The 12,459-nt window shown below is 37.9% G+C and overlaps 1 protein-coding gene across 1 annotated transcript in view; it reads left to right on the top strand.

The window, feature by feature from the left end:
- LOC5576344 overlaps positions 1–12,459 on the top strand; it is an 877,728-nt gene that overhangs the window by 394,042 nt on the left and 471,227 nt on the right. The window contains 1 exon segment of the mRNA XM_021837621.1: positions 4,971–5,846. Within this exon segment, the coding sequence (XP_021693313.1) occupies positions 4,971–5,846 (876 nt within the window).

Raw genomic sequence — 12,459 nt, 5'->3', positions numbered from 1 at the left:
GCCAAATGTACTCTCGACTAAACATCATTCGACCAAACGTCATTCGGCTAAATGCCATTCGACCAAATGTCATAGATTCTATATTTTCCCCTTTTTTAATAATCTAATCACTGTGATTGACATTAAAATGTCACTTTGTACAATAATTTGACGCATCCCTATTCGAATAAATATCCTTTCGACCAAACGTCATATGCTGCGCCCAAATGTCCATTCGATCAAATGTACTCTCGACATTCGACGAAAGGTCGAGTGACTGAATCTCATTCGACCAAATATCATAGATTCCAGAAAGAAATATCCATTTAAATTCAGCGTGAAATCATGAATTTAAAAGGAATGCCAGATATATCGCAAATTGAAACCACACATCGTGTAAAATTACATTATCATCATGTAAATTTATGCAAATTGTTGAGTCCAGGATCGATAAAGCGCTATGTAGCAGATACTACATGATGGTTATGTAATTTTACACGATGTGTAGTGTAAACTTGCGACAAATCTAACGTAGAAGATCAAACTTAATATATGCAAATACGAATTACAAAATGTATTGCATCTAATCAATCAATTTTCCTAATTAAGGATAATTTCGTTCACCAAAACAAATCATAAAAAGAATTCCTGAAGGTTTCGTCTTAAATTCTAAAAATATTCCGGGACCCTTAGCGGATTTCACCTGAAATGCTCAGAGAATACCGCCTGAAAGGAAATTCTGAAAGTATCCCATCTGAAATCCTGAGAAGATATCATCTGGATCTGGCTCCTGAAAAGATTGCGTCTGAAATTCTGGGAGGTTTCCTTCTAAAATATTAAGAAGTTTTTGTCTAAAACTCTTATTCACATAAAATCCTTCCAGACAAAACTTTTACTCTGCATGGAACTTTTACTCTTGTTGTGCAGATATCTCAGGAGCTTGTCCATTTAGAAAGATGGCGTTTCCGGCAAAGTTGTTCAGGGCTATGATTGTTTGAGCAAGTTGATTCAAAAATTTGTCACCAGACGGCGCTTGTTAGCAAGAAACTTTTGATTTGCAGATATCTCAGGTGAGATGGCGTCTTCGGCAGAGTTGTTTAGTAGCTCAGGGACTTTCATTATTCTAGGCAAAAGTTTCGGGATTTTGCCACCAGGCGATGCTTGCGGGCATGAAACTTTAGTTTTGCGGATATTTAAGGATTCTCTGACCATTTTTAAAGATGGCGTCTTCGGCAAAGTTGTTTAGTAGCTCGATAGCTTCATTATTCTGGTCAAGAGATTTGAGATTTTGCCACAATTCGGCGCTAGTGAGCGTGAAATTTGGATTTGTGAATATTTCAGAATACTGACCATTATGAAAGAGGGGGTCCACGGCAACGTTGTTCAGTAGGTCAAGGACTGTCATCATTTAAGTCAATATCCAATTTCAAGGCCTTAATAAAGATAGCCTTCGAGCTACTGACTCTGCGCAGACGCTATTTTTCTAAGTGATCAGGCTGCTGAGATATTTGCAAAAAAAACATTCATGCTCATTGGCGTCACTTGGTGGCAAAATTTAGAATCAAATAGCTCAATCAATAATTATTCTTGGCTAATTAAACAACTTTGCTGAAGACACCATCTTTCTAAGTGGTCAGGCTCCTGAGATATTTGCAAAACAAAACTGTCAAGCACACTAGCGCCGCCTGGTAATGGAATTCCACAACTGAATAATCACCAAATGTCAGCCCTTGATCCCCTTAAGGGCTGTCCGTTAATTACGTAAGCTAATTTTCAAGGTTTTTCAAACCCTCCTCCCCCATGATAAGATTTTTTGTATGAAAATACAAATAAAATGTATGGCGCATGAGAAATCTCTGATAAACTTAGAATATTTTATCTGATACCGGATTTCGTCGATTTTTTAAATTCTGAGAAGATCCTGTGTGGATTTCTCCCTAAACTCTCAAAAGATATCGTCCGACATTGTGGAAGAGCTTGTCAGAAATATTGCAGGTATTTTTCGAAATTGTTATATGATATCTCATAGATTATAGATAACATTTAGACGGAAACACTGAGAGGTTTTTGTAAAGAAATTTCCTCTGAGATTCTGAATTTCTGAGAGAGTTTCGTAGGTTATGTTGAATTCCATTTAAAATTAATTCGGTATTTCATCTAAAATCCCTTCAAGATTTACGCAGATATCCTTTCAGAATTTTGTACGAATTTTTTTCAGGATTTCAGTCAATTGTTTTGTTGCAGGATTTCGGACGATATCAAGATTCCAAACAAAATCCAATCGGGGTTTGAGGTAAAATCCTTCGGAATACCAGACGGAATAACGATTTAAGGAATTCAGGAGAAATTCGTCCAGGACCTTTTTAGAAGAAATCCTCGCAGGATCACAGATGAAATCTTTGCAGGATCTTAGAAGAAATCCCAGCAGGATTTTAAAGGAAATCCTTAAAACTAGTCTAGAATTCCAGAAGATATCGCTTCATGATCAGGATTTAGCATTTCAGGATTTCATACGACAACTTTTCAGATTTCGGACGAAATGATTTTGGACGAAATCGTTCCAGTGTTTCCAGTAAATCCCCTCAAGATTTAGATGAAATCTGCTCAGGATTTCAGACAAAATACTTTCAAAATTTCGTCTTTAATCTTCTATAAATGCCATACGGAATTCTCGCTGAATTTCATCCTGTATCGATTTCACCTGAAGTCCTGATAGTATTTTGTCTGAAATCCCGAAAGGATATCATATGAGTTCCTGCGAAGATGACATGAGCGGATCACATCTAGAATATTGAAAATATTTTGTCAGGATGCTTCAAAGGGTTTCGACTAGAAATGAATCTGAGTGCACCGAAAATTGATTTCGTTTAACAGTAGACTAAGATAAATGAAACATATTTTCGTTATTTCCTCGTAATTCTTCAAGGATTTCTAACCCTTTTATCAAAAATTACATTCGATTGAATTCGCTTTAGAATAGAAATTTTCAATTATTTTTTTGCCAATCATTGTAGTTCGACGAAATAAATTTTATCGTTTCGACACTTTTTACAAAGTATTGGCTTTCAAGTCTATATACAAAGGCAAAGCATACTCTAAATAGCACTGCTTCTATCCACAAGTGAAAGATCGTAAAGCCCCAGCTTAAGATCAAGGTGATGAGACACAGACGGCATGTTTCCTCTCGTCTCACCTCTCTAGCTAGAACCCCTTACCAAAAGCAGACAAAATCAATGTCGCTACTGAATGCTATTGCCTTCCGTTGTCGGTCCATATTTCCCGGTCGCTCCCTTTTTCCAAGCCATCCACAGTTTTCAAGTGTTTACACAAATCACCGTCATTTTTTATTCCCTTCCCTTTCGGAGCTCTCCTCCCCCACCAGAAACGGCTAGAACACAGAAAACATGTTTTCCTAGTTGTTCGTATTAGTCTTTCTGGTTGCGCGCGCGGCTTTCTAAGCCTCTCTCGTTCGTCTCCCTAATCGTCCCACGGAATAATCTATTGCACGCACTCAACGACACCGAAATCGACCTTATTTCTTCAATGCTATTTCTGCCCCAGAATTTGTTTTGACTCATCCTCAACTGTGTTATCAGCAGCTGCCGAAAAAATGAAACGAACTTTGATAACGGTTAGACGGTGATTCGTTTTGCGTTATTATTGAAAAATCAAAGATGGAAAATAGAAGATATAAGATAGAAGATAGAAGATAGAAGATAGAAGATAGAAGATAGAAGATAGAAGATAGAAGATAGAAGATAGAAGATAGAAGATAGAAGATAGAAGATAGAAGATAGAAGATAGAAGATAGAAGATAGAAGATAGAAGATAGAAGACAGAAGATAGAAGATAGAAGATAGAAGATAGAAGATAGAAGATAGAAGATAGAAGATAGAAGATAGAAGATAGCAGATAGAAGATAGAAGATAAACGATAGAAGATAGAAGATAGAAGATAGAAGATAGAAGATAGAAGATAGAAGATAGAAGATAGAAGATAGAAGATAGAAGATAGAAGATAGAAGATAGAAGACAGAAGATAGATGATAGAAGATAGAAGTTAGAAGATAGAAGATAGAAGATAGAAGATAGAAGATAGAAGATAGAGATAGAATATAGAAGATAGAAGATAGAAGATAGAAGATAGAAGATAGAAGATAGAAGATAGAAGATAGAAAATAGAAGATAGAAGATAGAAGATAGAAGATAGAAGATAGAAGATAGAAGATAGAAGATAGAAGATAGAAGATAGAACATAGAAGATAGAAGACAGAAGATAGAAGATAGAAGATAGAAGTTAGAAGATAGAAGATAGAAGATAGAAGATAGAAGATAGAAGATAGAAGATAGAAGATAGAAGATAGAAGATAGAAGATAGAAGATAGAAGATAGAAGATAGAAGATAGAAGATAGAAGATAGAAGATAGAAGATAGAAGATAGAAGATAGAAGATAGAAGATAGAAGATAGAAGATAGAAGATAGAAGATAGAAGATAGAAGATAGAAGATAGAAGATAGAAGATAGAAGATAGAAGATAGAAGATAGAAGATAGAAGATAGAAGATAGAGATAGAAGATAGAAGATAGAAGATAGAAGATAGAAGATAGAAGATAGAAGATAGAAGATAGAAGATAGAAGATAGAAGATAGAAGATAGAAGATAGAAGATAGAAGATAGAAGATAGAAGATAGAAGATTGAAAAAAATCGTTTAACTTTTTTTATCGGTCTAGAGCTGTAAAATAAATCTATAAACAACCTGACGTCTAAAGTTTTGATGGCTGTTTTTTTTTTCGTTATGATAACGTTGAACGAATCACCGTGGGTAAGCGATTCCACGCACTACACGTTTGAACCTCAGTCTCACATCGCGCGCGAAGCTCTCAGAACGAAGGACGCACGAACGCGCCCGATTTGAACTGCTTTCCTTTGGGTTTGCTCCATAACTAAATTCCGTGATACTAATCAAACAAGAATGCCCTTTCTTCTGCAGCCCAAGTCGCGCTACACGGACACCTCGTACCTGATCTTCCAGCAGCTGAAGGAAGGCGGACTGCAGTGTGCCTTTCCCGCGATCTATGAACTGTTGAATCCGGGCTGCCGATCGAATGGCCGTCCCGTGCAGGACGAGTTGCCAGTCGGCGTGGAGCCAATCGGTGAGCCGAAAAATGGCGGCACCAAGAAACCGGCCGTCGGGGGTCAGTACAAGGCGAAGGATAGTCGCAAACCGGCAGGCAGTGGGATTCCCCGGAAGCAGAGCAAGGTCGCCGAGAAGCGGAAGAATAGGCGCAGTTTGGAACTGAAGGCGGTCGAAGAGGCTACTCGAGAGGAGGAAGATGCGGTCAGTGTTGCCAAAGAAGAGGGAATTGTGGAAGTGGCGGATGAGAAGCAAGTACAAGTGTGTGATTTGAGGGGGGTTGACGGAGGGAGGGATGTGACCGATTCGCGGCATGTGAGTGTGATCAGCAGTGGTGACGAGCAGGGATGTGTAGTGCAGAAGGACATCCGAGTGGCGGTGGATTTCCATCATAGGCCCAACTCGGAAGTGGATCGCCCCGGCGGTAGTTTGGTGGAAGCGAATAACAACGACATCAAGTGTAAATCGAGTAATGATCCCGGTGTAGGGGTCGCCGTAGGGGGTGAAGTGTTGTCTGAGTCGGATGTCGATTCAGTGAGGACGATAACACCTGGGCCGGGAGCGAATGCCCCGAAAGCGCCCAGTGTTCAAATTCGTCGGAAGCAATATCTTTACGAGCCGCCCTATCTGACCGGGTCGGAATACAGCGATACCGATTTCACCGATACGGCCAGCAGCGTGGGGGGCGAGCTGGATGATGCGGTGGAGTACGCGAGGGTTGAACTGAGACAGGTATGTTGGTGGGGGTGGAAGTTTTGGTATAATTGTGTAATATGACGCCACCGCTCGCCCGATACAACTTGGAATTTTTGCGTTGAAGGTCGTCGGGTGACAAACATTTGGACAGCGAACTGATTGAGACATCACGGCTCGCGGAGCTAGTGTCGTCATCGGTCGTGATTGAGCGGTATGGAAAGGAAGTGCGAAAATTTGTTTGTTCCATTAGCGACGGAATATAGCGTTATCAGCGGCGTGTCACCTGGTTCGATATACATAAGACATTCTAGTGGCGGTTCACGGTGTTGGTTTCTAAGAAGTGACCAATGCTGTCTTTCAAAAACAAGTTGACAGAAAATTCAGGATTTAATCTTGTTGGTTAGGATGAATGGCGAAGTTTAATATTACTTGTATTGGATTTGTTCAACCGTTTTTGCAAGAATCATAAGTAGGGACAATGGAAATTCGCGATTTCGCTGGCTATAAAACTGCGAGGGCGATTCGATTTAGACATTTCTAGCCTACACATTTTCTAGCATGATCTTAAAAATGTTGATCGAGCTGTCGAAAATGTTCACTACATGTTTTGTAGTTCAACTTGTTGTGTCCCAAATAAACTAAATTGTTGATTAATCATTTGTTCCAGTAGGGGAAGGAGTGGTTAAATGAACACCTTTACGGATATCATCTTGTTTCTGATAGAAAAACGAGAAATTTGTATAGTTCTATCGCACAACATCAATATTAGGGATGTTATCTATAGCAGCGTTATTCCCCGTAACGCGGGTAGATCACCTTTTCGAGGTGCGTTACGGGGTAAGATCTACCATATTGTACTCTTGTTGTATCTGTTCTTGTGAATACTTATAAGTTACGGTCGGAAGAGTATAAGAGAGTAACAAGCCAATAATACCCACCTATTTGTCCTAGATGATGAGGAGGTCGAAGTGGAAAAATGGCTCAATCAGCATCTGAGGTTGGTTTCAACTCATGAGACAATTTCTTTCCGAGTTCAAGAGTTTATCTTTCGATATCTAGGAGGGAAACGATTCCGAGTCAGTGGAGTAGCAGACGTTTTAACTTCTAAAATAAGCTTTTTGTTTCAAGGAATCTAAATGTTTCATGTGATGAAACAGATAAAAATATTTAAATTTCAATGTAGTGTAAACAGAAGAATATAGTAAATGTAAACCAAATTCATCTATTGTTACAGCATCCGTTTAATTTTCAACTGAAGATACTTGAATGTTACATGATCGTGTAAATTTAAAGTGCATTCGATTGAAAAATAAGCGTTTTGTCGTTGACATTTCAGTTTATTTTGATGCTCCAAATATGTGCATGAAAATAAATTGAAATTTACAACATATTTTTAGCTGTGTATGAAATAAAACGTACATTTTTCGATAAAAACGACATGTGTTATTTTTGTTGGATAAATCACCTCTAGTTTAGTCCATTTGCCAAATTTCTGCTTTTTATTCTATCAAAAAGTCATATAAATAATTAAGTTTACGCAAAAAACAAAATTGCTCCCTTGCACCAATAGTTGCCGTCGTGTTCCAGTAGTGGATCAACGGATGGAAGCAGTTTTTAAAATGGATGTATAAAAATGAAGAAAAGTCTCAGAGATGATCTTTATGCTTCATTCGAAAGATATTAGTTGCTTTTCCGAGGGAAAAATGTTACACCCATGAAAAATTTACCATTTTGTTTAAAATTGCTTGTATCATTCCCGAACGTCTACTACTGGAGCACTAGCACAACTACTGGAACATGTGTACCAATAGTGGCTCAAGCGATTTCATGCTCAAAAACTATTTTTATCACTCTTTTTATGTTTGTCCCATATAGTAGAAGTTGAAATCTTTCTGTTGACGCCAAAAGATCTCTGTTAAGGCTTTTCGTTATTTTGTTATGATTTTTTATAGCTGTAGTCCTGTTATAACATTTAAGGTACTATACATCGAAGGACCTTTAAAAAAAAAAGAGTTATTACCGTAATTTCGGGTGAAATTGATCATTTTTCACGGTTTTTCTTATCTGTTTCAATGCTATCTGTTGACAATGCCAAACAACTAAATACAGAAAACAAGTACAAAGCTGAGCCTTATCGGCTCATGTATCGAAATTTTCTAACAAATGTCAAATTAGTGCTAAAAAAAATATCTCTAAAATAAAAAAATCGGGGAATCTCATTTCGGGGTGAAATTGATCAGTTGTCAATGCGATTATTGTTAGTTTTCAAAACAACTCTACATAATAAATTTGAGATTCCTGAATCCGAATATGCTAATTGAATTCTTAACAATACAATATTTATGTAAATAATGAAGAGTTAAATTTCAAGAATAATGCGGAAAACACCTAAATGTATGCAATTTTTAAAAGAATTTCCTGATATCTAACAGAAATTCAATTATATAAACCAAATGAGCAAATTGGTACGAATTTTAGTGATGAAATCTGGTTTTGGGATATATCTTAAGCATTCTCACAAACTTTCAGGTTCATACCATGTTCAAATCCTTATTTAGCACTAGAAGTTTATGAATGTTTGCCAATACTGCACCGTACATGATTTAGAATTTCAACATTATTTTCATGGTAATAAACATTCTTTAACGCAAAAAACTTCACAACATACAATTCGACAATAGTTACGATAAACAACGCTCATTAACTGCAGGTAACATTGACATTAGAGCTCCATTAGGAAGAAATAAAATTGTGTGATACAGTGATCAATTTCACCCTACTGATCAATTTAACCCGAATTTACGGTACTGATAATTAAAAGAAATTGAAGCTTGATAAAAGAGAATGCGGCATATATTATTGAACACACCATTGTTAGCTTAACTATTCGGAACGAAGTCCAGGCAGCCCCAACTGAGCTGTGTTTGTACCGTGAACTTTTTGGAAATGATATGATATGATATGATAGCTAGCAAATAGTCCAATCAAAAATGTGCTTGGCATGTAGAAAGCTAAGGCGAAGTAGTTTTCCGCACCTTGAGCTGTCTTATTTTATAAAAATCTCGATGCTGTACACAATTTCATTCAAAAATGGTGTGAAACAGGGCTAATTTTGATATAAATTTAATTCACTATAGTCTCTGCGTCATTTTCTTAACTCCATCGGTAGGCTATTCGCAACATTCATATTAACAGTACTCGAATCGTAGTACAGGCCCTATTGAAACCAATTTCTCTGCTGGTAAGCTCTCGCAAACCCTAAAAGAAAAGAACCTTTATTATAAGCTTAAGAAAATAGGAAACCAAAAATAAAGTTTCTATTAACTCAGCTAACATCGAAACAACAATATTTGACATTACCTTGTCAACATGAAAATCATCATTAATCGCAAAGGTTACCTCGATATAGCTATAAAAATTATAGTGTAGGCAAGAAAAGTCAGAAAGGGGTAATTCAAAGCTTATAGCAGACTAACGTAAAAAGCTTGATTAGATTTTTTCAACAGTTTGTGCAAGAATTATTGGTTATTGAGGCAATAGTTGTGATCTGTGTTCTAATTTGATAAAACAATATGTATTCACATCAAAGGCAAACAAACATGGTATCTTTAAAAAAAACAAGCACATTTTAGCAAGAACGCATGATTCCTTATGAAGAAATGCGATGAAAAAGACTAGACATCGATTTGAAAATAAGTCAGTCTGGTGGAATAATAGACGAATTGACAATTTATATAATAATTTATATAATAACTAATAACGACCTTCGATTCAGAGCCGACAACTTCTATTGCCGGCCGGTTTTTTAGTCATAATAATATCTTGATTCTTGTTGGAATTCTCTCAAGATTCAAGCTAGAAATCTCTCAGGATTCCATTCGGAAAAATCTCTTGATTACTAGAGAGGGTCGGGTTTCAGGTTTTCAAACCCGAAACCCGACCCGAACCGGGTCGGGCTTGAAAATTTAAAAATGTTCGGGTTCGGGTTTGGAGGCTACAGAATTATCGGGTACGGGTCGGGTTTGGGTCGGGTTTGATCAGAATTGTGAACAGAGTAACAACATGAAAGTTTCCCTATGTTTCTTACAAAATAATTCGGGTCTCGGGTCGGGTTCAGGTTTAAACAGCGAAAATTTTTCGGCTCGGGTCGGGTCCTCTACTGATTACCAATCGTGAACCTTTTAATAATCCAGTTGAATCCCTCTAAGATTTCTGTCAGAATTCTTTAAACCACTTCCAGTATTTCAGTCGAAATTTCCTCCAGGATTGCTTTCAGTATTTCTTCTAGAATTTTTGTTCAAAATCCTTTCAAAAATCTAGTCAACTCAAGAAGACAACTCTTCCAAGATGAAAGCCGCTATATCCTTCCTCCTCAAGATTTCAGTCAGAATACCTTGCAGTACTTCAGTCCGATTCCCTTCCAGGATTCAAGTGTCTAGGATTCCAGTGGAAATTTTTTTAGGATTCCAGGTGAAATCCCTTACATGGTTTGAGTCGAAATCCTTTGCGGAACTGCAGTTGGCTTTTAGGATTTCAGTCGGAATTCGCTCAGGATATTCTCTCAGGATTTCTGTCAGAATCCTCTCAGGATTTTAGAATACGAATCCTTTCAGGATTCTAGTAAAAATCCACTCAGGATTCCAGACGGAATCTTCTCAAGATTCCCGTCGGGATCCTCTCAGGATTCAAGTCACCATTCTCTCAAGATTGACTTTCAGGATTCCAGTCGGAATCTTCTCAGAAATCCAGTCCAGTCCTTTCAGGATTGCAGTCGGAATCCTCTCAGGATTCCAGTAGGCATCCTCTCAGGATTTTATTCGGAATCCTCTCATTCCGACTGAAAAATCCTCTCAGGTTTCCAGTCAGAATCCTCTCAGAATTTCGGTCGGAATCCTCTCAGGATTCCAGTCGATATTCTTTCAGAATTTCAGTCGAAATCCTCTCCGGATTTCAGTCGAAAGCCTCCCAGGGTTCTAGTCGGAATCCTCTCAAGATTCCAGTTGATATTCTCTCAGGATTCCGAACGGAATCCTTTGAAGATTCCAGTCGGAATCCTCTCAGAATTTGTGTCGGAATCCTCTCAGTATTCCAGGCAGAATCATCTCAGTATTCCAGTCTTCATCCTCCCAGGATTCCATTGGGAATACTCTTAGAATTTCAGTTGATATTTCTCAGGATTCCAGTTGGAATCCTCTCAAGGTTCCAGTTGATATTCTCTCAGGATTCCTGTCAGAATTCCCCGAGAATTTCTGTTGGAATCCTCTCACACGGATAAAAATCTGATCCACACACCACGATTTACAAATCATGAAATTCATAAATTGGTTAGGTCATAATATCAGGATCACAAATCATGGTTCCTGGAGTCATAATCATGATTCCTCATAAGCGTAACATCCAGTGTGAAAACACTAAGCGGCGCACTTTGCTTCATCTCATTCGTATCGATCACTCTAAATTCAAGATGACGAAGTGGTTGAGTGGTAGAATACGTGGCACACAATCGGAAGGTTCTTGGCTCGAATCTCAATGTATGCTATTTTTAATTGTTTTTTTTTTTATTTTGTTGATCATAAACGGGTGCGCGCCTCAGCATTTTTGGCATTTGAATCATGATTCCGAGCAATCAGCTACAAAAACCTAACGCGTGTGTTGCGTTACGGCAATCTGACTCATGATATCATGAGTCCAAATCATGGTGTATTTTCATAAGACGAAAACACGCTGGAATCATGATATCATGAGTCATAATCTTGTTTTTGGATTCTGATTTCTACCCGTGCAGTATTCCAGTTGGTATCCTCCCAGGATTCCAGTGGGAATACTCCCAGGATTTCAGTTGATATTTCTCAGGATTCCAGTCGGAATCCTCTCAGAATTCTAGTTGATATTCTCTCAAGATTGGCTTTCAGGATGATTCCAGTCAGAATCTTATCAAGATTTAACTCGGAATCAAACGCACATAGCATCATTAGACAATAGGCCTATTCAGAAGACGTTTAAAATGAGCTGATCGGAAAGCTATTTGACAGTTCTTCTATGAAGATGACAGTCCCGTGTTAGCACCGGTCCTCCACCGATGTAAACAAATGCATAGATAGACCTGTCATATGAAAAGGCCTATTCATGAGACAGCTGCGATCAGCGGGTTTTTTGTTTACCATGTGCTTTTGATTTAATTTTTGATTAGGTATACCACAATAGATCAATTAATGGTCGCAGTGGTTCAAATCCCAACTACAAAAAAGGTAATGATTAGAAAAAAAAAAGAAAAATGTCTAATGAAATCGTCATAAATCAACTTAGTTAGAACCAAAATGAACCACCCATCAGCTTAGAGTTTCGACACGATATGCAGAATTCAAAGCTTGGCCCTAAATCATCAAATCGATTATGTCTGTCTCTTGGAGCTCTATATAGTGACAAACATAAGATCCGGTAACAACATTAAAATCTATAAACTAAGTTGATCAGTAATTGGGCACTCACAAACCCAACACAAAAGCGCTGTAGCAATCTGGTTACATGTGTAAGTTCATAACTCTTAAAACCCCGACTAAACAACCCTTTCGGCCAGATGGAATTTGGCCAAATAACATTCGACCAACTGGCCGGACACCCATGCATTGCGGAAAAATCGTTCATTCTG

This window comes from Aedes aegypti, chromosome 1 (assembly GCF_002204515.2).
Source record: "Aedes aegypti strain LVP_AGWG chromosome 1, AaegL5.0 Primary Assembly, whole genome shotgun sequence".
NCBI classification, from domain to species: domain Eukaryota; kingdom Metazoa; phylum Arthropoda; class Insecta; order Diptera; family Culicidae; genus Aedes; species Aedes aegypti.
The sequence above is the reverse complement of the archived record's forward strand: the minus strand, read 5'-3'. Positions and strand labels throughout refer to the sequence as shown.